The sequence below is a fragment of the Xenopus laevis genome, chromosome 8S (assembly GCF_017654675.1).
Source record: "Xenopus laevis strain J_2021 chromosome 8S, Xenopus_laevis_v10.1, whole genome shotgun sequence".
Taxonomy (NCBI): domain Eukaryota; kingdom Metazoa; phylum Chordata; class Amphibia; order Anura; family Pipidae; genus Xenopus; species Xenopus laevis.
This window is the reverse complement of record NC_054386.1, coordinates 28,638,212-28,665,341: the sequence shown is the minus strand read 5'-3', so window position 1 is coordinate 28,665,341 and position 27,130 is coordinate 28,638,212. Positions and strand designations below refer to the sequence as shown.

The window sequence follows — 27,130 nt, the reverse complement described above, 5'->3', positions numbered from 1 at the left end:
GAATTTAAAAAATTTAAATATTCCCTTCACTTGCAATTTATTTAATCATAGAGCTATTTAATGCTAAAAGCACCGCCCAGCACCCACCGCTCTCAGTAATTAAGTGACTGAACATTTCACATTGAACATTTCACATTACAATTGAATGAAAACCCCAAGTCCTACATTATTTCTATAGGGAATTTATTGTCTAAATTTAGTGTTTAACAGAACTGTGTATAGAGCTCGATTTACACTTTACTGCTACTACAGTATAGGCCCTACTATACCTGCTATCCCACAGCCACACTCCCTTCCTAGAGACTATTATCCCACTGTTACTATAGGCACCATCTCTCCCTACTATTCCTGCTATCCCACAGTCACACTCCCTTCCTAGAGACTATTATCCTACTGTTACTATAGGCACCATCTCTCTCTACTATACCTGCTATCCCACAGCCACACTCCCTTCCTAGAGACTATTATCCCACTGTTACTATAGGCACCATCTCTCCCTACTATACCTGCTATCTCACAGTCACACTCCCTTCCCAGAGATTATTATCCCACTGTTACTATAGGCACCATCTCTCCCTACTTTTTAGCCACTAACGTGTTTACAGAACATAATTGATTAAATAGCTGCCAGGGAAATGTCTGTCCTGACACAGTAGGTTTGAGATAAAATGATACACTAATGGCAAGAGAAAACCGTAATGTATTTCAGGCAGAATGTTTCGAAGTGGGTGCTACAGAAGCAGAAAGAAAACGATTCTCCAAACTCCACACTCCTATAGGATATATTTCTATAGTTAGGTTAGGTTAAAGAAAGACCAAAGCCCATCAAGTTGAACCCCTCCAAATTACTCTACCAGGGTCCATTTAAAAAAATAAAATATGGGCAAAAATGAGAATCTGTCCATGGCCCCCTCCAAGGGATTGGAAGCCACAAGTGCCATTACGTTGGCTGTAACTCAGAGGGCTTTTTCCTTACTCCTAGACTGAGATTATCCAGGACACCAGAAATCTTGGGTAACTTCCCCAAGGCAAGGCCTCATCTGGAGTATGCAGTGCAGTTTTGGACTCCAGTCTTTAAGAGGGATATAAATGAGCTGGAGAGAGTGCAGAGATGTGCAACTAAATTGGTTAGAGGGACGGAAGACTTAAATTATGAGGGGAGACTGTCAAGGTTGGGGTTGTTTTCTCTGGAAAAAAGGCGCTTGCGAGGGGACATGATTACACTTTACAAGTACATTAGAGGACATTATAGACAAATAGCAGGGGACCTTTTTACCCATAAAGTGGATCACCGTACCAGAGGCCACCCGTTTAGACTAGAAGAAAAGAACTTTCATTTGAAGCAACGTAGGTGGTTCTTCACAGTGAGGACAGTGAGGTTGTGGAATGCACTGCCGGGTGATGTTGTGATGGCTGATTCAATTAATGCCTTTAAGAATGGCTTGGATGATTTTTTGGACAGACATAATATCAAAGGCTATTGTGATACTAAGCTTTATAGTTAGTATAGGTATGGGTATATAGAATTTAATTAAAAGTAGGGAGGAGTGTGTATGGATGCTGGTTTTCATTTGGAGGGGTTGAACTTGATGGACTTTGTCTTTTTTCAACCCAACTTAACTATGTAACTATGTAACTAACTATGTAACTTTAGCCTTATGTGACAGATATAATGCCCCATTGCCCATGTAGGTCCTATCCTTTTAACATTGTAACAATGACAGTGGTATGAGGTTGGCATAGCTCTGATTGCTACGTCTAATGTTTTGATTGACTACTCTGCTCACTAACTACCAGTTGGTTTAGCCAAGTGGGAATTCTAATGTTAAGACTGGGTAAAAGTTGGCCTTGCCCTGTGTCCATTCTATTGTGGCAACTGGTTTCAGGATGGACAAAGTCCATCAAGTTCAACCCCTCCAAATGAAAACCAGCATCCATACACACTCCTCCCTACTTTTAATTAAATTCTATATACCCATACCTATACTAACTATAAAGCTTAGTATCACAATAGCCTTTGATATTATGTTTGTACAAAAAATCATCCAAGCCATTCTTAAAGGCATTAATTGAATCAGCCATCACAACATCACCCGACAGTGCATTCCACAACCTCACTGTCCTCACTGTGAAGAACCACCTACGTTGCTTCAAATGAAAGTTCTTTTCTTCTAGTCTAAAGGGGTGGCCTCTGGTACGGTGATCCACTTTATGGGTAAAAAGGTCCCCTGCTATTTGTCTATAATGTCCTCTAATGTACTTGTAAAGTGTAATCATGTCCCCTCGCAAGCGCCTTTTTTCCAGAGAAAACAACCCCAACCTTGACAGTCTCCCCTCATAATTTAAGTCTTCCGTCCCTCTAACCAATTTAGTTGCACATCTCTGCACTCTCTCCGGCTCATTTATATCCCTCTTAAAGACTGGAGTCCAAAACTGCACTGCATACTCCAGATGAGGCCTTGCCTTGGGGAAGTGACCATTCTAATGCTCAGGGTGCCATGGGCACAATGGAACATAAATTCAGTATGGTGGTCATTTATGAAAGAAGCCACCAATACTCCTTCTGTATAGTTGTGCCAAGTGCAGCTCTGTCCATCCCACCTTATCTGCTAAATCCTGTGCATGTGTGCCTATTGATGCCATGGAACCCTAAAGTCAATTCCAGAGTTTAGGGTCACCTGCCAAGGTCCAAATGTAGGAGTGAGCATGTGGCGCACATTCTGTGGGGGGTCTGATTACGTTTTTGTACTGAAAAACCGTGGTCCCCTAGTTACGACACTGGTCAAATCAACAGGCCCATGGTAAAGATCAGTGGGCTGCATGTAACCTCCTCCCACGGGCTGAGCGTGGAGGCCAACAACAATGATATTTCTACAGATGAGAACAAGTAGTCCTCTAGTCAGTGGCGTAACTAGATATTACTGGGCCCCACAGCAAATTATTTTTCAGGCCCCCAAAATTTTTAGCAGTTGACTTGTTTTACCAATATTTATTGAAACTGTATATGAATTAGGGCCTCCTGGGGCCCCTATACCTGCTGGGCCTCCCTGCAGGCGCAGGGTCCTCTTCCTCTATAGTTACACCCCTGCCTCTAGTTCAGTTCACTGCAAACTCTAACTCCCAACATCCCCAGGAAGCCAATGGCCCTTTGCTGTCGTGGGAATAAACGGTTGATGGTAAATGAAATTAATACATAGAAGTGGTTTCTAGCAGCCTCCCTCCCATTCTGAGTAATTCCTCCCCTCTTCTCTTACTAGTTGCCATGGATATAAAACAGGTCTCCAATGTGTACTTTAAACAACTGTACATACATAATTGAGCTTTAGTGTCTTGGAAGACATTTCCTTCAACACAATAATGAGAAACGGGTGATATCAACATGTCCATATAACCAGCAAGTTATAGCAATAAACAGGAGGGGGGACAACCAGGGTCTCAGGATAAAAGTGGAGGAGCTGAAGGTCCAGCTACCTGTAGCCCTTGGATCCATCACACTTTGAAATCTAGATGTGATATCATCATATACATGGAACGAAAGTGTTGTCATCTGAGGTGGGAAGATGATGGTTTGGAGGTGGAGAAGCCTAATTTGAAGTAGAGCATAACTTGACTTGGCAGGATAGTCCACCCACCAACCTCCATCTTACCTGCTCCAGCATTCAGCAACTTGCCCAGCACAAGCATTTTCTATGGGTCTCCACCATCTTAAACTTGCTCAATCACAGACTGGAAGCCTTATTGTTTCAATGGAAATCTAGAGATCTTCAAATATTTTAACTGTTGACATGGTACTTATTTTGAATTGTAAGTTGAATTCTCTTAGTCCCAATGAGCTCATTGGTTGTTTTATTTTCTCTGCCTTGTTGCAATCACTGCAATCATTTATAGACACACTGGCACTAATTGCTGGCACTAAATGATTATGTGCAGATGTGCCACACTGGAGGCAGAGAGAGAGGCTCCACTGATCTCCAGAAAGATGTTCTTCAGTGCCTGAAGAGCCTGGAAATAGTTTTTACCCATGTGTCCGATGAACGTGAAGTGATTGAGGTGTTGAGCTGCTTAAGGTCATTTGCTGCTAATTTCAGAAGGTTACTTCTATTGAACAAGGATAACAGTGGCCTGAGAAGAAGATAATGACCTCTGGTTTAAGGCCTCAAAAACTTACAGATTTCAACTTGTTTTTACTTAAATTTGCCCTTTGGTCTGAAAAGTCACAAGGGACACATACCCTATTGTTGCCAACCAGAAACTTGATAACTCTATTGTGGTTCTCAGTAGTGTAAAGTTGAGATACCAATCAAGTAGTCAGTAGCTCACTCAATCCTTAAGGAGTTGGATGAGCCCAAGCTCTAGAATGTTTTTATGTAAAATAAATCTTTCCTTGGTTATTAAAGAGCTTCCTAACTACCTGAATAATAAAGCATATTATAGAACCCAGGAAAAGCATATGTACATTCAACCCACCCAATAGTAGGTATTTAATGTTACTCTGGAACCCAACTACCCTTATGCTAATGTCTGTGCCCATACCTCAAAGACTAGGCAGAGACCAACACAAAACAACTTAATTGGTTCATGTATTGGTGACATATATAGACCACTTAACTGATATCTGACCAGGAATACAGGTGTGAAAGTTCTGTTGTTAGCGATGACCATACCAGCTTCTTTTTTCCTATTATAAACCAATTGATGGCCAGGGGGCCAGAAGATTGCATCATGATTCTGCTAAGTTTTAGAACAACAACAGATAGAAAGGTTCAAACTGTACATCAATGGTCTATACATGATGCAGAGTTGGTCCTACCTAGGTTTGAGTGAAAGAGACCTGTTTATGGCACACATTGGTCTTTCTCAGAATGAGACCTCAACTTGTGTAAGAATGAGAATGAAATGTCTAAGATGAGAGAGTCTTGAGAAGCAATAACCACATGGGGGGGGGGAAATCATACTTACAGTATGTGACTGTGATTTTTAATGATAATATCAGAGGGCTGAGGGCTTTTACCTAGAAACCTATGGACTGTGGTTTAACATATAGATGGGCATTTATCTTCTGTGGGTTTTTTTGAATACGACAGTTCCGGTAATCACATCTCACTATTCTAACCACTACTAAGACACCAACAAACATACAATTAGGTCAGTTTGCCACTTCCCCCCTCCCTTGATCAGCTCACATCTGCCCCTACTTTTCAGTCCAAACAACTACCCAGTCCTTTTATCTTAATCCTAGTGAGGTTGGCCAACTGCCATGTTGCCATGTTGCGTAATTCTATATACATTTTTGCAGCGGGCCTGCTGACTTTCAGAACATTGGATCCTACAAGTACAGATTAGGATTGCTTCGCTGTTGGTGATCTCAATAAAGAACCTATTGAAGGCATATATATTGGAAAAGTCAATGTTATTTTTGTAGTCTAGTGAGGAAGTGAGAAATGGGATAAAGGGTTGGCCAAGTTGTGCCCACTAGGTGGAAGGCCAGATAGGGTACTATTTGGGGTGAATGTTTACTTTCTACCCTACTTTCTCCTCTACTTGCTCCTGGAAGCCTAACTTAATGCTTGATTATCATAAGAATTAGGATGAACTTTTATGCTCATCTGTAGATATTCAAGGAACAATGGTTGAAATAGTATACCCCTCACCTTATTATGAGGCTAGGGAACCCCTGACTGGGTGTTGGACCTCAAACTGGAACTGGAACAGTTTGGCAGCCACTGCTTTAGTGTATTTGCTCTTCTGAATACCTGTCCCCGGGCACTTGTTGGACATTTCCGCAACGGTGAAATCAAAAAACGTGAGTGTAAATCATGATTAAACCACTGCGGCTACAAGAGGAAGCCAGGAGTCTCGTGCAACGGAACATGATGGAGACAACTCTGCACACGCCATTAGCTCCGAGCCAAAAGATCAGCGATACTACTGGCACAGAATTCATTTCATAGTAATCAATACTAGTGACCTGGGACACTGAAACTGATAGGAATGTGCTCTATTGATCCTAGGAAATCTCATCTAAACAAAACACACAATTCAATCCTAATTCATTTTCAAATAAAGGTTTTTGGTTTTTTTAAGCGACTCATTAACAGAATGGGAAACCAGCTGCCAGGGGAAGGTCTGTGAACCTTGGGTGGGTGGCTGTTGCTGAACTAAAGCTTTCAGAATCCTTCAACATGCAATCAGGGGTTTAAAGGGACACTGATCCCTTTCTGCTTTCATAAGGAAATCTGCTTCCTGCCAGCGATTTTTGGCATTTACCCCAAATCTCATTCTAACGGCATCTGACACAAAGTTCTCTGTATCCACCTCCTTAGAGGGGCCCAGAATCAAAGCACACTCTGGAAAGCCTCAAGTAATGTTTCCACTCTCCTTCTCCCATATGAAGGAGATTACATAACAAAGCATGAGCATGCCACTAGGGGCATCACACAGTTTGGAGCAGCAATCGCCCCGTGCCCAGTACCTGTGCCAGATATCCCTTACACCCTGGCTCATTGCACCTGCCCTATACAAATAAGGGAGAAAGCAAATTTTCCCACTATGCGTGATGCACACGGGGGTGGGGGGTGGGGACATGACAGATACAGAAAAAGCTACACTAGCTTAGTTGCAGTGCTCAGCAGCTGCCCTAATATGCACATAATTATCCCTCTAAGCACACAGAACCTTTGAGTAGAGCTGCAGGTTGGCCCAGCTTTGGGTAACTAGGACAGTGTCCAACTGGCAGCCCAGTGTACCCCCTCAGCTTGTATTAGTACAGAACACAAACATAGTTCCTGAGTGCTCACAGCCCCCCTCAGTTGTATCCATGAAATAAGCTAATGGGGTCCCCCCAACATGCCTCCTGATAATGTGTCACACAGGGATGGGTAAGTGGCAGGGAGATATGCTGATGCATTGTCAGTGTAGGCATTGCACCCACCCCCACAGCCAGCACCCCAAAACATGCACCCCCCAGCTCTCTCATGCACCACTGCTGCAGTAACAATACCTTTGCCCAGCATCACTTGTTAAGGAGCCCATAATCCGAGCTGGTAGCAGCGGGCTGACCCCGTTGAGATCCTCCGTTGTTATTGGTGGAACAATTTTGGATTTGGTGCTGATCTCCGACAGGGAATTCTTCATCTTGGCTCTGGCCATTCTGTCGGCTCTGTCTGTCAGTTACTTCCTCCTCTTCCCTCCTGAACTCTCATGCACAGCGATCATCTTGCTGCATGCAGTTCTGTGCTGCAGGCAAGTACCACCTTCCCTGTGTTTATATTTACTTCTACTCCCTGCTCCCTGCACTGCAATGGAACATTCCTCCTATACACAGACTTCCAGGCAAGGCATAGGAAGCAACAAAGTAGCAGGGTATCCAATGGACTACAGGGAGTTGCAGATCCCTCCTGGGATTATCTTTATAATTAACCCCTGTGTCTCCCTTGCGCCCCCTGCAACTGCTGCCCATCCCACTCTGAATGCGCTGACCATTGGCTCGTCTCCTAGAAATCCTTCTACCACTCATTATATACTGCAAACGCATTTGTCCACATGTTAAAGGGGAACTTAACCAAAGCACTGTATTTTGCCTAAAAAAGGACTAATTCTAAGCATCTTCCCAATATCCAATCATTCCTCATTCTTTGCACTGCTGTCCCTGATACAACTAATATAACTTCCCAATATCTATTCATTCCTCATTCTCACTGGGTTTACAGTATAGTTCTGTGTAACTGTCATTGTGTCTCTCCCTTTTTCTTCTCTGCACTGCTTCTTCTGACTCCTGATACAACTTCCCAATATCCATTCATTCCTCATTTTCACTGGGTTTATAGTTCTGTGTAACTGTCATTGTGTCTGTGCCTTTCTCTGCACTGCTGCCTCTGACTCCTGATACAACTTCCCAATATCCATTCATTCCTCATTCTCACTGGGTTTATAGTTCTGTGTAACTGTCATTGTGTCTGTCCCTTTCTCTTTTCTGCACTGCTGCCTCTGACTCCCGATACAACTTCCCAATATCAAGACAATGTCTTCAGTGTGTAGCCACAGGCACAACATCCCCCCTGCCAGCACACCCAGGAAAAAAAAGGTTTGGCCAAACAATAATGAAATCTAAATAGGATGCATGCCCAATTTGTATAGTAAGTTACTATTAGTAACATTAGAGGGATATTTAACTGTACTGTACTGAACATAGAGTTATAAAGCAGTTCAAGTTCATTTTATGACCTTCCAGATGGTTGCTAGGCACACAGATCCTAGCAATTATGCATTTTCTTGAGGTTGAGATTGCTAGATGAATGAAAGCGTGTGTGCAGAGACCATAACAAGGAACCCCCCCTACGGACCACACAGTTTTACTCTGAAGCAGGAAGTTATGTTGGGGGTTCTTCACTTAGTGGTGCTTCCTGAAACAGGCTACGGCTGTCATTTTACACCGATCTTTCAATCAAATTGAAAATAGATGAGTATGGTTAGAAATACATATTTTATATTAAGTACAGCCGGAGCTGCCATGTTGCTTGTTCCAGCTGGGTAATGCTGAAGCAAATGCAGTATGAGCTCATATTTTACATGTGTTTACATGGTGTCAGGCACAAGCCAATAGATCCCAGAGAACAAGACAAACTCCTCTTCTCTGCCATTAATATATCAACTAGAGAGTAACGCCTTTTAGAGATCTAGTGAAATGCTAATATTCTTGCTGGCTGAGCTTGCAATCCACTTTCCTGCAGGAAGCACAGATGATGACATCATCATCAGGAGATACAAAGATGTGACCTCATCGGAGGGGATGATATACATCGGAAAGGGATGGGAAGCTGCTGACATTAAGTAGCAAGAGAACTATGCTTTGTCACTGCCAATGCATCAAAACCTACTACTCCCCGTCTCCCCCAAGGGCTGAGAGGTGTTTGGGGGGGGTACCCCTGTCCTTCACATGAGCCAAACAGGTGGGCCATGCCTAGGATAGAAATATGGATCTCCAGTCCAGTCCGGTGCAGAATTTGACTAAGGGAGTCACAGACAATTGAATGGATTTGCTTCTTCCCTACTGTATTGTACAGGGGAGAATGTATAGCTTGTAGTGCCCTTGGCCAGTACAGACCCCAGCCTTTGGGAAATATACCCACCATTTTTCTTATAAAGATGCCTTTTATTCTATCATTTGAATAGATCAATATATATATATATATTGGGAATATTGAGAATAAGCAAAAAACCTTCCCCTCATCACTTCCATAAAAGTGAGCTGCCCCGACTAAGTTTTACCCGCAACTTACTTGCTGCTTTTAAAGTAAAACACCCAAACTTGGCTGCCCTTTTATTACACACCAGTGGGATCACCTGACTATAGCTGGGAATGGTGGGAGCTACAATATGAAGCTGGTCACTGCTCCTGCATAAACTATAACAAACAAGGGAAAGTTGTGATCACCACTAATTTTTAAAAAACATTAGGCGGGGGGTGCAATGAAGTTGTGACCACAAAATTCACATAGCAAAACAAGAGGTCCTCTGCACTCAACCCATTATCAATATATTAAGGACATTGAAACATTTTGTGCCTTAAGCTACTAAAAATGCCTTACCCTTTAAACAAAACAGAGACCACGTTGGGACAAACTCAATTGCAGGGATGAAACCAATTTAAGCCTAGGCACAAGGGCTCATTTCAGTGGTGTAACTAGATACGTATTTCTGGGCCCCACAGCAAATTATTTTTCAGGCCCTGAAGATGTTTAGAGGTTGATTGTTTTACCAAGTTTTATTGAAACTGTATATGAATTAGGGCCTCATGGGCCCCCTGCAGCCGCAGTTTCTGCTTGCTCTATAGTTACACTACTTAGTGCTTGGAAGCAGGTGCAAGAGCACTTAATGGCACCACCTAATGCACAGAGCACTTGTGTGTAGGGCACAGTTCTGTCAGGCACAAGGCTACCGTGTCCTTATTGTCATAGGAAGCTGATTGGTAGGGGTCTCTTTGTGGCCCCTTGTGCTCCCTATTGACACAATCCAAGGGGCACCAACAACCTGCCCTCTCTGAACAAAGTAGTGCCACATAAGTCAGAATGAGACAGAGCCCTTTGTGCTCCCCCAGTTCTGAGTCTTGGGGTGCAGCCCGTGGATGATGTGCTCCCTACATAACTGGCATCTCGGGGTCTGACCATAAGCAGCAACAATTAACCTTAGTGTCTTTGGCTTCCCCAAGCATTAGAGTAACACCCTCTTGGCGACCCCCCTGGTGCCAAGGTTGTACTGTCTTACCAATTGCCAATGCAGGTCTTGAGTCCCCTTTGTAAGGTGAAAGGGTACAGGGAAGTTCCTCTCTTGGCAGTGCCTCCACCTAATGGGATCCGGGAATACACCTGTAGGTGGCCCCATTAGGAAAACAGTAATATATATACACACACAATGATGTATAACAATATCAAGATTAAAGGCAAAGAAAACATTCAGTTTAATCATATGCATTCACATAGCATGACACACTACCCTGGGGAACCTGTGACAGTCCCATCCTGGCACCTCCCTGCCAGGCAAAGTCCTGCACCACTCCTTTGGCAGATAAAGAGTCTCATTCCCTTTTCCCCAAAAGAGCACAATTGTTCCCAGGTAGCACTAGCTGCCCAAACACCTTTCCCGCTAGACAAGGTATTTGCTCCCACATGGCAGGCACACACAAAGCCTGTATCACAACAGGAGACACACTGGATCCTTTCCTTTTCTCCACACCTCCTAACTGTCCCATTTTGAGTGGGACAGTCCCGCTTTTGACAGCTCAACCCACAGTCCCGGATTTGTACTGACATTTCCCAAGTTTCTCTTTGATCTGCTGCACTGAACAGCCAGAAAAAGATAAAGTTTTGAACTTAATTGGCTCAGAATACATAATTAAGATACTTAATTTTAGATGAGATAAGAAAGAAGACTCACAGCTTAAAGGGCAATTAACCTTCATTAGCAAAACTCTAATAACATATAAAAACCTAGAAATGTGTTCAAACTTTCATAACCTACCAAATTTTGTAAAAGGGACACGGTAATTAGGGGGTGTGGCCTCAAAAATGGGCATGGTCAAAAATCTTTCTGTCCCTCTTTCTGTTTTCAAAATGTTGGGAGGTATGCTTTTCTCTACCCTCCCACAGGCAGACTCACCCGGGGGCTCACACAGAGCTGAAACAGGCATTTACATGATGACATCCTCAAAGGCTCCAAGCTCTCCTAGCCAGTGTCGGACTGGCCCACCGGGACACCGGGAAAAATCCCGGTGGGCCCCAGTCCCTGTGGGCCCCCGCGACCAAATAATGGGCCCACAGTGCTGCCACAACTCCACCTGGTACCAAACCGGCAAGGGCTGCTCTGCTCCCCGACTCTGCTGTGCTACGTGGACATGCGCATGTTTTCGCTATGTGACAGTGCGCGCCTGTTGATGACGTCACGGTCTGGCCGGCGTCCTTCGCGTAGGGGAAGAGAGGTGCGCCATGCGTCAGAGAGGGAGCAGTAGTCTGCTGGCGCGGTGGATCCTGGCTGCGTGCCTGCATTCGTGTTCGCTGGGCAAGTTGGGGCCTGATGATGAGTAACTGACTATTGCAGTCTTCTCCCTCTTCTCTCCTCTGCCAGTCCAGTTTTATAGAGAATATAAATTTATACTACAGTGCTGCCTGGTGAGCAAATGATTTAAGGGGGGGGGGGTTGGGGAGACTGGGACTATGTATGTTGGCCTTAATCACCCTGGGAGTTTGGGGGGGGCATTGTCTTACTATGAACTATATTGGCCAATGACCTTAATTACACCCATAAGCCATAACCCACATGGACTTTTTTTTCAATCTGACCATCTCCAGTCTTTTCCAGTAGTTGCTTCACCTGTCTTCTGTCTACAGTGCTTCGCAATATGTTGGCGCTATATAAATACATGTTAATAATGTTAATAATAATATCTCTGGTTGAAGCTGACATATGAATTATTTTACTGGGACTGGGGTGGGAAGGCTTAAAAAAATGATAAAATAAATGAAATGCTCAATGATTTTTTTACTTGGTTAATGCAGTATATAACATGAATTTTTAATCAATTAATGAATTGCAGTTGATTAAATGGAATGCAATTCATAAAGCTAATGGAGTACTGGTGTTTATAAAATGTGTGTATAATATAGTTTTCCTACTTTATTTCCACATGGGCTGCCTTTCAAGCTTCAGTTGTGTGGACTTTGCATACCAGGTGTTATCACATTTTGATCAGTCCCTGCCCATTGAGCTTACAATCTAAAGTCCCTATCTTATTCACATAAATTACTGTCTCAGTGAGCTTACAATGTAAGGTCCCTATCACATTCCTACTAGTCTCTTCCCCAGTGGAGCTTACTATCAGAAGGCCCTATCACATTCCTATCAGTCACGTGTGTTCTAAGATTTATACTCATTTATGCTGCATGTGTAGTGCTTTAATTAAATTTCTTATAAAACAAATTTGTTCTCTTTCGGTAATAAGGCTATTTAATAATTATGGCAACTTAATGGTATTTAATAGTATACAAATAAAAATGTTCACTTTGGTATGCATTTCCTTTTTTTCCCTTGTGGGCTTTCGTGAGTAAATGGAGGGGCCCTTCAGATCAGGTTCTCTGGTGGGCCCCAGGTGCCCCAGTCCGACACTGCTCCTAGCCAAGCGCACAACTTGTTTTATCCTCCACAGCTGAACCATAGCTCCCAGCATTGTCCATAGCGCCAGCACAAAAAGTCAAGGTTTTGCATTTAGGAGCTTCAGACCTTCCCAGTCTAGCTCCCAGGCTTGGGGCTGCTGCACCCCAGCCGTCCAGGGGTTCCCGCCCCTATATCTTTGCAGTAATCTCTGTCCACCCTCTCTCTGTGAAAGTGAAAGCAGGAATGGCTGTGAGCACATGGCTCTCCTATATATCCAAATGTGGTGCAGCAGCCAGGGACAAGGGCTGCAGCCCCTACCAAGACTCTATGAGACCCTGTAGCTGCCCAGGCAGGGGATTTCCCCCATGTGGTTCAGACCATAGAGGAATTAACCCTACTGGTCCCTACTTTAGTATAACAAATAACCAGGATTGCCTCTCAGAGTTTTCAGCCGGTGGCAAAAGTCCTTCCCAGAGCCAGCGGGTACAGACTCCTTGTCCCCATTCCACAAATACAAAGCGGTTTCAAAAACTCGACCCAAGAGTGGCAGCAGTGGTACCAGTACAGAGCCTACATGATGTCCAATCATCTTAAGGCTTAATTGTCCAACATTCATTAGCCATTGCTTGTTTGGGAAAAGAGTAAAATCCAGTTGGGTTATCCTAATTACTCTTCCCCACTGTATCCTCCCTATGGAGGTGGATTACTGTAACTATTGGAGTTGCTTCAATTAACACTTCCATTATTTACTCTCAGTGGAACCGGCCACAGCGCCCGACTTAATTATCGACTAAAAACCACTTTTTACAAGAAGCAAAAGCACTTTACTAATGTAATCGGTTAATTACACACAGGCATTAGCCTGTGCCCTCCTGGAAATGAAACAGAAACATCCCTGTTTAAATTAGCAGCCCAGAATGACATTAAAGGGGTTGTGTGCCTTTAAATGAGCTTTTAGTTTGATGTAAAGAGTGATATTCTGAGACAATTTGCAATTGGCTTTCATTTTCTATTATTTGGGGAATTTGAGTTATTGAGATTTTTTTTTCAGCAGCTCTGGTCTGGTTGCTATGGTCCAAATTCTCCTAGCAACCATGCGCTAATTTTAAAAAAAGAGATTGGAATATGAATAGGCAGAGCTGGAACTTAAGGACAGGCAGAAGAGACAGTTTTCTAGGGTGCAATGATATGGGGGCACTGGGCAGGTATCTAGGTCTTCTGACCGTGCATGGGTGTGCACATTCCCATGCAGAAGTACACGGGGGGGGTGCCCAGTCGGGATGCCTAGGGTGCCCGGTCAGGTTGGCTCAGGCCTGGGAATAGTAGAGGGTCTGAATAGAAATATTAGGAATAAAAAGTAGCCACATTTGGATGGGGTCAGTGACCCCCACTTGAAAGCTGCAAAGAGTCAGAAAAAGAAGGCAAAGAATGAAGGCCAATAGAAAAGAGACTGGCCAGAGGTTAAGTAGGAATTGCTGAGATCTGTTTATAATTGTACAGACCAAGGGGGATCAGATAATCACTCGGATCTGTTTGAAACCCTGTTGGGCACAAGGTGATGCCTTTGCAGTGCCAAGGGCAAGATGACATATGCTCATGCACATTGCTGTTGGCACACGATGGGAACGTCTCCTGAGAAATATGCCTTATGGGGATTCAGTTTAGAACCACACTCCAGCTTCCCCAGGAGCATTGTGGGAAGTGAGGTTCCTTATTAATGTAGAGTGCAGAGTGGAGGGACCCTGTAAGCACAGAGTCCGGCATTTTCCTTAGCTACAGTGAATTGGGTGCTGGCGGCAATTAGGGATGTAGCGAACTGCCGATTTGGTGTTCGCGAACGCCGTTCGCGAACACCGGCAAAAAATGCGAACATTCGCGAACAGTTCGCGAACTTCGAACACCCGCTAAAATCGTTCGATTCGAACGTTCGAAGGATTTTTCATTCGAATCGAACGTTCGAAGGATTTTAATCGTTCGATCGAAGGATTTTCATTCGAATCGAACGTTCGAAGGATTTTAATCGTTCGAACGAATGGAAATCGTTCGAACGAATGGAAATCGTTCGAACGAATGGAAATCGTTCGAACGAATGGAAATCGTTCGATTTTAGCGGTCGAATGGTCGAACGATTTGTATTCGAATCTAACGCGAACTCAAAATGCGAACGTTCCCAAACGTTCGCGAACATTAGGCGGACGAGAACGGTCGAAGTTCGCGCGAACAAGTTCGCCGGCGAACAGTTCGCTACATCCCTAGCGGCAATACTATAACTTGAGCGTGGCTACAGAGAGAGCAGACAGTCAGTGCGGCGGCAGAAGCAGACAGGGATGACTATTTTACTGTCACTAAAGATTCTACCTGAACCAGTCTCCCATGCCATCAAAGTGACAGCAATCCATTGGTCGTGACACTGCTGTTTCCCAAACATCATCTGTCTGCCAAGCTGACAGTTTCTCGGGCCGGCCCCTATAAGAGGAATCTGTGTGTGTGAGATGCTGACTCACATCTCATGCTCTTATCCTTATTTATTCATAAATTTACAGCACAGCAAAATGATGGAGAGATGCACTGTGTACTGAGCGGGGCAACTGGCACAATAAATGGTTAAATGCTTGTTATTTATACCATCACTGCAATGGGCCCCCCTTAGCTTAAACAACAGACATAAAAGCTCTGGCCAATCGGTCATAGTGTGACCCCAAATAGGCATCGTCCCATAGCTTCAGGCTGCACCCCCTGCCAGTATTGCAGGGTTTTTGAAGCACCGGCAAACTTCTTGGCTAGAACCGAACAACATTTTGTCAATAGCACCTCAGAAGATACAGGGAAAGGTGACCCCAACAGTCCTGTGGAATGAGGGCACAGTGAATGTGCCCAAAGTTGATCAGGGGTTCAGTTCAGACCAAGAACATAAAATGTTGGGACACAGATACCTGCAGGGTATTATTCCAGAACAGGAGGAGCAGGTAGGGTGTAGAGTGGAGTCCCCAATAACAGGCAATACCCAACATGCAAATCCAGAGAGGGTCAGACTTCACCTGTCCAGGGTCAGGAGGGAAAGCCCCCCCCCCTCAGACTACAGCCCCATGAGAGGATTTTCTCAAGCCTGCACCTATTTATTAGCAAATGGAGGTAGATCCCAATGTACAGCTCCCTTTATTGACTTCCCACAGGGAAAAAATCAAGAAGGATAAAGAGGGGGTTACATGCACCCGGGAGCAATATCTGAGGCCTCACTGATCCTTTAGCCAGGAGAGGCTAAATTGATGACATCAATAGGAGCAGTTTATATATAGTGGATAATGTACCCCCTACTGTAATTTGTAAAGATATTATGTCACAGAGGAGTTATGTGACCATATAAAAGGACGAGGCCGAAGGCCGAGTGCTTTTATACAGGTCACATAACTCCGAGGTGACTTCTAATATCTTTATAAATGTCAGCAGGGGGTACATTATGCATTATAATCTACATTTTGTGTGAAATGTCAGGGGTCGGAGTCCAATTGTGGTCGCTGGCGTCCAAATTGGGCGTGCCGGCCAGGGACCCCTGTTATAAACGGCGCATTGTGACGTCAGAGCGTGCAGTTTATAAGGATATAATACACAAAAGCTATGAATATCTTGTAAATTATACCCTTATAAACGGTGAGTTCTGATGTCATTTCTGTCACATGACTCACTGAAACTTGTGTATTATAATAAACTAGAGAGGTACATTTCCTGAAGAAAATGTGAGTGGTGCTTGCCGTGGCAAAACTCAGGCCCCCCATATATGTTGGGTGTCTTGCCCAGTCGCCCCTGGTGCCTAGAGAGTACACAAAGTCGGTAGAATCCGGATTAAACCGGTGAAATTTAAAGCCAACCAAATTTTACCATTGAAATCAATCCAAACAAACTGGCTATTTTTGGCTCCGCCCACTTTTAAAAATTTGCAACCCAGTCACCAAATGGACCAAGTTTGAGCACTCTTACATTAACAGTGTAAGAATGACAGGAATTTAAATATTCCCATTGAATAGCGTTAGGTAAAATTTGATTGGCTGTCTTAAGCTCCGCCCATTTTTCTGAATTTTAACCCCAGTTACCTAGTCATGGTCAGTGCCAAGTTTGGGGCCTCCGGTTTTAAAACTGTGAGAACGGCGGTAATCAAAAATTTTACATTGAAGTCAATAGGTGAAAACGGATTGGCTGTTTATGGCTCCACCCACTTTTCCTAAATTTTGACCGCAGTCACCCAGTGAGTAATTGAGCCAAGTTTGGTACACCTAGCATTTAAACCGTGATAATAGCAGCAGTTTATCATTTTTCATTAAGGTCAAAGGCTGAAATCTGATTGGCTGTTGTTGCCCCGCCCCTTTTTTTCCTAATTGTGAACCACAGTCACTCAGTGACTAACATACCAAAGTTTGGGAATGCTGTCATTTAATGTGTAAAAATGGCAGCATTTCTATTTTTTTCTATTGAAAATCAATGAATGAAAGTTGTTGGTGGCTCCGCCCACTTTTTCTAAACTTGAAGTGGAAACCCCCAGCGACCACATTTGTGATATTCAAGGTCCCTGACATCAATACTGAGAGAATGGCAGCCTTCTTAATTTTTCCCATTAAAACCAATCAAAGAAATCTGATTGGTTGGTTTTGGCTCCACCCACTTTTCTTAATTTTAATCCCAGTCCCCCAGTGACCAACTGTGCCAACTTTGAGGAGGCTGCCATTAACCGTCTAAGAGCGGCAGCAGTTTAAAATTTTCCTATTTAATTGAATGGCTGAAATTTGATTGGCTGTTGTAGACTCCGCCCACTTTTTGTAAATTTTGGCTGCAGTCACCCAGTGACCCACGGTGCCAAGTTTGGGAGCTCTGGCTTTATTACTGTGAGAATTACAGCTGTTTACATTTTCTCATTGAAGTCAATAGGGAAAATCTGATTGGTTGTTTGCGGCTCCGCTCACTTTTTTGGGTCCCCAAAATAGGACAGAAAAGTCACAACACCCCATTCCCGAATAAGCTGAACGGTTTGACACCTCATTCATGGGTCTGCGACAAACTAATTATTCGATAAATTCCCCATTATAAGTCAATGGGGCAAATTTGGGGACCTCTCCTGCCCCGGGGGTAAAACTTATACCCTCGTGTGGGGTATCATCTGACACAGGTCGCAAACCTCTTCAAATGTGGTAAACTTAACGTTTCTACAAGATTCCCTCTCTGCGCTAGAATCCGTCAAAAGTTGGCCTCAATGTTAATCTATGGGACTTTTCGGGGTGGTTAATTGCCCCCGCAAGGGGCAATTAACCACCCACCCCTTAGAAAAGTCATACCACCCCATTCCCGATTAAGCCGCACGATTTGACACCTCATTCATGGGTCTAGGACAAACGGTGCGGGACTAGTTACGCGCCAAACTTTCATACGGAAGAAGAATAAAAATAAGTTTGCAAGATAACAGTAGTGATGCTTTGCTTCGCAAGCACCACTAATAAAGTACCCCCAGTTGTAAAATATGAGGATATTAGAAGTTACCTCCGAGTTCCATGACCTGTATAAAAACACTCGGCCTTCGGCCTTGTGTTTTTAAATGGTCATGAAACTCCTCGGTAACTTATAATATCCTTATATTTTACAAGAGGGGGTACTTTATTCACTATATATATATATATATATATATATATACTATATATATATATATATATATATATATATATATATATATATATATATATATATATATATATATATATATATAAATATAACTTGTCCACTCCATTCAGCCCAACATGGTGCTGATTAATGACGGGGTCCAGGGGACTCGGCTGATTCTTTACTTCCCATAAACAACAGCTGGTGAAATGTTCTCCTCCCCTCTGCTGCTCTACCCTGTGTCACTGAGGCCCCCTTTTTGACACCATTGTGTACCCACACACACAGGGGTGGGGTTCAGGTGGCTGGCCAGGTTGCCTAGGGTGACCAGTTGGCTTGGCCCGGCCCTGGCGGAGCGACATCAGAGTTGGTGACAGTTAGAGAAGAGGTTTCTCAGCTCCAGAATGGAAGCAACGGCGCTGATATCACAGTGACACATTCAGTCACACTACGAGAGTCCCTTAAAAATTATGCAGTGTGAGGCTTTGTGCCAGCATTTTATTTCTATTATACCAGTACCGAGCATTCCCTGGAATAGACATCACTACGAGGCCACCTAGTGGATGGTGGAGGAATAAGAAAAGGAAGGCTCTCAGCAGTCAGTGGGTGAGGCTGTCTATGCCAAAGGAACAACAACAACCAAATCTGATAAATAGTAAATACAGAGATGCCAAGCCAGTTTCTTGGAGCATCTTGGGTGCACCTGTCATGCCCCTGGCCCCGCCCTTATTCCACCTGTGCCCTGCTTCTTTCTGTGCTAGTACCTGCTCCACAAAGTGACAATTCAATGCATTTCAATGAAACAGGTGAGTTTGGCTTTGGGTCAAAATTACTGACCATCTTCATTATAATCCACCGTTGGCCAGGTCATGCCTTCATCAGGAATCTGTGCAGTTCCACGCATCACTGAGCCTCAGATATGAGATGTTATTATCCACCAATTTGCACCTCTAATGCCCCCTCTTTTCCATGTGCTGCCATTGCATATAAATTGGCCTATTAAGTACAGCTCCATGGTGCAGATCATGGATCCCAACGAGTGGGATAAATGCCACACTAATAGGGTCACTTGGGTGAAACGTCTGTTTCCAAAAAGCTTTTTATTGACATCTCAATTTAAAAGGTCGCTATCAATTCTGGAAATAATAGAGGTTCCTGCGAGTTGGGATGTATCAGAGAGATTTTGGTCAACACAAATGGCTGTCAAATAATTTCCAATTTGGGAAGGGACACATTCTAACTGTTTATAGGGCTCATTTACTAGAACAATTTCAAAGAGGTGGAACATTTACACCCTCCCTGTAACCAACATGGCTCCTGCCTTTCTTTCATGATAACTATGCACAACTGCGTGTATGCACCCTAGGGAACTGGTCTTGGCGGGAATTCCAGTGTTACCCTAACAGGGTGCCCCCATAAATGCTAATGCCACGTGACACAGAAATGCTGCATTATTAAATGTATGAATATACTGTAATGAGCATGGTCTTGCTTAACATTACTTATCTCTTCTATTCCATGAGGAGGTTCAGAACGGTGACCCACAGGTCCAGAATGGAGACCCACTCTTATCCATGAGAAGGTTCAGAATGGAGACCCACTCTTATAGATGAGCAGGTTCAAAATGGAGACCCACTCTTATCCATGAGAAGTTTCAGAATGGAGACCCACTCTTATCCATGAGGATGTTTAGAATGGAGATACCCTTTTATCCATGAGCAGGTTCAGAACGGAGACCTTCTCTTATCCATGAGAAGGTTCAATATGGAGACTCACTCTTATCCATGAAAAGGTTCAGAATGGAGACCCACAGGTCCAGAATGGAGACCCACTCTTATCTATGAGAAGGTTTAGAATGGAGATCCACCCTTTTTATGGATAAAAGTGGGTCGCCACACTAAAAGTTCTCATGCATAACGTTCAAAGTGGAGACCCACAGGTCCAGAATGGAGACCACCTCTTATCTATAAATATGGTCAATATGGAAACCCCCTCTTTTACAGATCAAGTGAGAGCCCTTATTGGGTTTCTTGTAGCTCCTTCAGTGTGTGATACTCTATATACTGTACTTCTTGGTAGGGCACTGTCTTTATATTATAATTATAAACACAGTTTAACAAAAAAACAGAACATTCGTGTTGAAACATAAATATTTTTATATACTTTTCTCTCAAGGGGGAGACCCAACATGACCGCATCTTGGCATTTTCCCTTATGTTAATGTTTATTATTGTCTCCTGATATCATGCACTTGAGCAGCTGCATTAAGAACGGTCCCTGGGGCATTGCTACCTTGCTGACAAAATAGTTTGTAATTAGATTAGACTAGGGATCTGTGACTCTGGGAGAATTTTCACAGATTATGCAGTTAATCGTCGGTGGTCACATCTGGAAACCCAGTGCCTTCTGGATCCTCCCCACCCCACCCTTGCCAAGGCAAGTAACCAAGGCATAGGGATGATTACAGGAGGCTTTCTATATCATACACAATAACCTTACAGTAGGGCTTTCCAGGATCAATAACCCATGAACACTTAGAGAGAACCAGGCGGTGTCGGACTGGGCTTACTAGAGCTGAACATGAGATCTAGTGTTCACTCAACCAGCAAATAGATGTTACAACTGTAACATGTATGAATATCTACATCAAACTGCTGTGAGAGAAAGCCCTGGATGCTGGGATCTACATTGGAAGCTATGAAGCCCAGAACATGGATCACCCTTGTAGGTACAGTAGCAATATCTAGAACTAGCCTAGAGGATATTTGAACCGGAATGATTAACATAAGGGAAGTCATTTTAATAACATGGATCCAGGATCTGGTTGGCCTGCAGAAGTACCAGGGAATCGACTGGTGGACCCATGCGTTACCTGGGTCATTTGGTAGCATAACAAATTAATTGTTCTTTACTGGGCTCACCAGGAGACACTCTTGTACTATTGATGGCCAGTCCAATCCAGGTTATTCTACAATCTGAGGAGGCAGATCCAGGTCAACATGGACAAATTCTTTAGGATGGACCTGGGGGATGAGCAAATTTGAAAGCTTTGGCAACCTGTTGACCATATTCTGTAGCACTTTGGTGGCACCAGGAATGGGCCAAGGTTGAGACGAAAGATGTACGGGTAAAGATGGACTATTTCCATAGTTGCCATATATGCATTTACATCCAACGTACATCCTTTAGTGTATAATGATGAATTCTGCTGCCACATCTTAATTACACAATTGTCTATACCGTGCCTATGTGTTGAGAGTGAAAACGCTGCCCCCATGTAATGTAAAAAAAGATTAAATTCCTGATTCATTTTCATTTGTCATGATTTTGGCCTGTAATGGCTTTCCTGGTGGTTTCCCTGAGAATCACTGTACAGTTATTCTGTTGTACTGAAGACTAGAGCCAATAGACTCTTTACCTGGTCTACAGATTCACCCATTGTCCATGGTTATATGTCCTTGTACATGACTAACAATAAAGAGTTGGGGGGGCATCAAGGTAGAGGGTGGGGGATCATCTGCCATTTGAATAATGGGGGACTATAAATTCTGATCCCGGAGAGAATGTGGAGCTAATGAATGCCATGGGAAGAGGATGTGTTCCAGCCAGATATGATAATTACTTTCCCCTCCAATGTAAATGTCACAAGAAAAAAAATCCTGAAGACAATGTCTGGGGGTTTAATTAGCACATTGCCCTCTGACCCACAGTTTGGAAAGAGTGGAAGACCTTCTGCAAGAAAGACGCGTGAGGATTAAGTAACTGGAAGGCAAAAAGCAGGAGATGATTCACAAGCAGTAAATTTGCTGGGTTGAGATACACAACACTTGATTTATTTCTTTATATTTAAGATGCTGCTGCTAAGTCACTTGTTCTGGTTTGTTAAAGGGAAAACTACAGCCCACCGTATGGAAAAAATTAGACCGCACCTCCTCAAAGGTGTTTTTGTTAAAAAAATCCAATTTTATTCATGACTATTAAAAACATGTAGATGCATTACTAAGGACCGGATGTATCCGAAACGCGTCATGCAATGATGTGTCTACTTGTCCCCTGTTTTTAATAGTCATAAATAAAAGTACTTTTGAACCGGTGAGATCTAGTCTTCAATGTTGTTCTGTTGATTCTGCCAAGAACAGCACTCCTATATAAGGAGAACCGCCAAGATTGATGTGAGAAGGGACTGGGTTAATACTGTATAACTGGAGTGGTCTATTGCTCTAAATGTGGTGATTTCACCATAATGAAAGGTTGTTCCTCTTTATCATGGGCTGTAGATGCAATCAAAGACCAATGACAGGGGACAAGCAGTAAAGACAGTGCTCCCTCCAATAGAAATTACTTGTTATCTACTGCCCATAGAGAAACATTGGCATCCTTTCATTTTTGGGACAAACCCCCAGCCCCCTGTCTGACTGAGAAGCTATGCAACCAAGAGAACTGAACCCAACTGAAGAGCTATGTACCCAAGGCAGTACCAATGAAGCCTTGAAGCAAGGTCAGAACCTTGCCCTTTTATGCTGAAGAAAACTTGCACTTTCATTTTCAAAATGTCTTACCCAACTTCTGAGAAACGGCTAATATATACACAATCATCAAAATAGAGTATCTCTGTTTGCTCCTTCAAGCAGCATGGAACCTAAGACACCAACCAAACCAACTGACCCCTAATGAGTCTCAAGAAATGAAAGGGAAGATCAGCATCAAGAGGTCCCCTAAAAGCTGAAAGACCAAAAGTCTAAAGAAACACTTTAACAGTAGCACATAAAAGTCATTTCTATACACATTAGTATAGGTGGAATAATATTTTAAAGAACATGACACAGGGCTGAACTGAGAGTGTATCTGCAAAGTTCAGCAACCGCATGAATGACTAGATCTTGACAGTCTGACAAAACTTGGCAACGAGAGCCAAGATGAAGCCCTTAAGACATTATAAATGAAAGGCTAAAGTCTATCTAATGTGGCTTTAGACATCATATGTCAAAACATAAGGCAGAGAGAAGTAGAATAAGCCCAAGGCAGTGCACGTAATAGTCTTCCCTATCTGGCGGAGTTCATCCTGGGCCCAAGCTACATTCCTGTGCCCCAGGAGCATCTCCTAGACATGTTGACGAAAGTCAGGGTTGCATCTTTGTCCCTCTTGATGGGTGCCTTTGTGTTCATGGATTTATTTCCACCAAGGCTGTAGGTTACACAATGGCAAGTTTTCCCCAACAGCAATCCATCTTTCTCATCTCCGCAGTTGCCTATTAACTGGTATTAAAGGACATCTCATTATCCAGGCTTTAATAAACCGGATAAAATTGATGCTTCATTAAGTTCAATAAAAAAAACAAATTATGTGGAAAAGGAAGAATGGGTATCGTAGTCATGTGGCAATACGTGGGAGGGGGAAAGGATCAGGGATTGTATACAAGCACAGAAGCACATCAGATAAGCCCACAGTTAAAAAAGTGTCAGCAGATATTGTAGGGACAGAGGATCCAATCCCCAAGGTCAGGCTGCCGATACTTAGAAGGTAACTCCAGTCCCCACGCTCTGCATTCTGCTTCTCCACTGGGAATTCTGGGCTGCTAATGAGAGCAGCTGTTTACTCCCTGCCATGTATGTGACAGCGTCTACTGGGACTCACAGTCACATCAGTAAAGGAAGGAGACATTCCAAACAAATTGTTTCCCTTAGACAGTATGAGGGTATAGCGTAGTGTGTGCCCAGAACATTCCTTCTCTGTATATTTGTATTTATACATATGGGAGGAGAGAGGTGCCATATTGATTCCCTTAGACAGTACAGTATGAGGGTATAGCTTATTGTGTGCCCAGAACATTCATTCTCTGTATATTTGTATTTATACATATGGTAGAAGGTGCCATATTGATTCACTTTGTATTTATCATATCTACTGTTCTCAAAAGTTGAGCCACTGCCATGATATTGTGGCCAAGTTGAGCAACTGCCTCTCATGATACTTTGGCCAAGTTGAACCACTGCTCCTCTTTTCTCTTTGTTCCTCCTGCCCCAACAGAGGTCTTATTATGAACACACCAGCATTGGAGAACCGGTGTTCAATGTACACTATAAGCTATGCCCACATGCTATACCTATATTATCCAAAGCATGGGATCATTCCAGGTTTTCGGAAAAGGTTGATTTCCCTCCAGTGTTGAAATCCCATGTATGTGACCTTTATCATGTCAAGAAGATATTTGTGTTTCCCTTGTGCAAATAAGGGTAACAAGTAAACGGACATTACATGATAATTGGCCTTACGGATAAATAAACTGCAGAATACGAAGGTTGTGCAGCTAGTCTAAATAGATAGAACACTTTCCCATTCAAAGTCTTTTTTCTGTTCTGCAGGAGACGGGGCTGTGATCTTTGGCAGATAGGAGGATGCACCTACCAGTCAAGGTGGGCCATAGATCACAGCGATTGCACCAGAGGAAGTCCCACTGCCGAACAAAATGTTAAAAACAATGGTCATTTGGCCATAGAGTGACTGGTGGGGATAATGGAAACCAGGAACCAATTCACACAAGCATTAAGGGGAGTAACCTGAAGACAATGTGATGTTATACAGGAATAACGTAAGGTTTATGTGCTGTGTCTGAGCGCTCTACTTGTGCGTCTCACTCAATCATTAACTTGAGGACAATTCTGGCCATTATCGTTATGGTAACCTTGCCTAATGTAATAGGGAATGTTAAATAAAGAACATACAACCTTTATTATTATTTTTTTTATTGATTTGGCCTGTATAGAATATTTCCATGGTGAATGTCTCAGCAGACCAGATAATGACTTATTGGGGGGAAGAATGGTGTGTTGTGTGGTTGTTTGTTAGTGTTGATAATGCAAGATCTTAGATTGGTCTCTCTGAGCTAAATATGAGCATTATCCTGGCCATCTGGGCAGCCAGCATATTTACCCTAGGTGCACCATATGCATGTACATAGCAACCATGTTCTTATTGTCTGCTCAAGAGCAACCATAAAATACAGACATCCCGATATGCTTCATACACAAGCCTTTATCTGCTCATTAGCACAGCTACAAGCATTAGTACATACCTTACGGTCTCTATATTGTTGTGCCAGGTGAGCAAATGGGACACAACGTTGACCTCCTGTATCAAACACCCGTTAATCTCTCCCTGGGGTGCAGCCAGGCCATCATTAACGCACCCTTTAACCAATATGGGAGCTTCAAATTATATTTACAGCATTGACAGTTGGCCAACAGACTAACATCCTGTAGATTTACACTGACATTGGATTTATAGTCTATGTAACCATAGGTCACATGACTAGATCAATAAACAGTTACTGAAGATGGGTTTCCATGGGTTACAAGACCCACAGCCCATTTCATGCAGCAATAGCAAAATGCACAAGAGGATGGTTATATTTCTGTTGAGGAGGGTAATTTAAGGAATTGTCAACATGGATTATTTCATAGAATCCCAGTTCCAGTCCCATAAATGATACACCAGAACCCATGGTAGGATAAATACAGTACAAATTCCAGATGTGAACAAGTGATAAAACCGGCGATAAATCTATTTGCCCGATGGCCAGATGTCATGCCAGATTTTTGTTAGCATAGACCCATTAAACCGCCATTACCCAACAAATTATACGGAAATAAACACATAACCCAACACCTGTCTGCTTAGTCAACATACTCAGAACTGGAAGTGTTTACCCAGGGCAAAGGGGAAGCTAAACAAACAGATAGAATAATGATATTAACAGCAATTCGCTTTCTAGTTTACACTTTGCTTATCGCACAAAGGCAACATGATGGTGAAACCAGAAATCCATATATTGTGGAGAAATAGGAATACTGTCTGTCGGCTGCCAGGGATAGGGAATAAAGAGGTTAAGGACTCTTTGGATGTCAAGGACTAGGTTGAGCCAAAAATTTTAACTAAAACTCTGCTGTCCAAGAGAGCCCCCTTCTTCTAGTTGATGCTATTATGCTAAAGGTCCTATTCGCTGAGTGTGGGGCCTTTCTTGGCCAGTGGAGACAGGGGGTGACACTTTGAGATTCCCATGTTTAGTCCTGAATCTCTTTCTCTTCCCTGTGAATACAGCACTCAGTAAGTGGGATTAATCACACAGCCAAGTCATATTCTTATTCTAATGGTGGAGATGGAAGGGATGGCCTGTTCTCTCTCTGCTTTCCATTCCACTAACTGACAGTTAGGCTGTCCGAGATGCCATTGTCACATTTATGCACAGGACGGAAATATTTCACCATGATCTTTAATGTAATTACAGGGGGCCTTGGGCTGGTCTCAGATGGCAATACTCTCTTAAAAGGAGTTTAAAATAGGGCAAAAAAGGCTTTAAAATTGCTCGGTGTGTTCCTTTGTGCCACCAGGCAAGCAATTCTGCTTTAGTTTAGATTAGATAGGGGTCAGTTGCTTAGGTGGAGAGTCTCTCCTTTCCGATGGTTTCAGCCTGTACCTGCAGCTTATAAAAAACTTATTATAACCAGGAGGAAGAATCTCATTAAAGGCTTCTCCTCTGTCCACAGTTGGTCTAAGGAACCAAAGAGATGGGATCAAGTGTTCTCCAAGCGTTAGTACACTGAATAAGAATTGAATACATTGCTGCGCAGTGTTTGACTGAGAGGTCCACTCACACCCACCACAGATGCTAGGTTCTCTGTTTGGCAAGCCCTACGCCATCGACCCCCCAGGTGCACACTTGAGCCCCATACCTTTCCCTTCTCTTTTTGGGGGGAGGGGGGTACACTGACCACAGCACCAAGCTGGGTGGCAGGACATGGTCGGCGGGATCCACATGACCCAAGTCCCACTATGTTTTTTCCCAGT

At 43.3% G+C, this 27,130-nt stretch overlaps 1 protein-coding gene across 5 annotated transcripts in view; it reads right to left on the bottom strand.

The window, feature by feature from the left end:
- Nucleotides 1-27,130, bottom strand: part of kcnt1.S (potassium channel, sodium activated subfamily T, member 1 S homeolog) — a 99,974-nt gene that overhangs the window by 47,101 nt on the left and 25,743 nt on the right. For 2 of the 5 annotated variants that reach the window (XM_041574766.1, XM_041574764.1), the window contains exon 1: nt 7,001-7,687. The exons of 2 other annotated variants lie outside the window; for them this stretch is intronic. In XM_041574766.1, coding sequence (XP_041430700.1) covers nt 7,001-7,149 — 149 coding nt within the window. In that variant the 5' untranslated portion in view covers nt 7,150-7,687. Of the gene's footprint in view, nt 1-7,000; nt 7,689-27,130 lie in introns of those variants that run through there. One more of the 5 variants, XM_041574765.1, reaches the window with a different exon arrangement.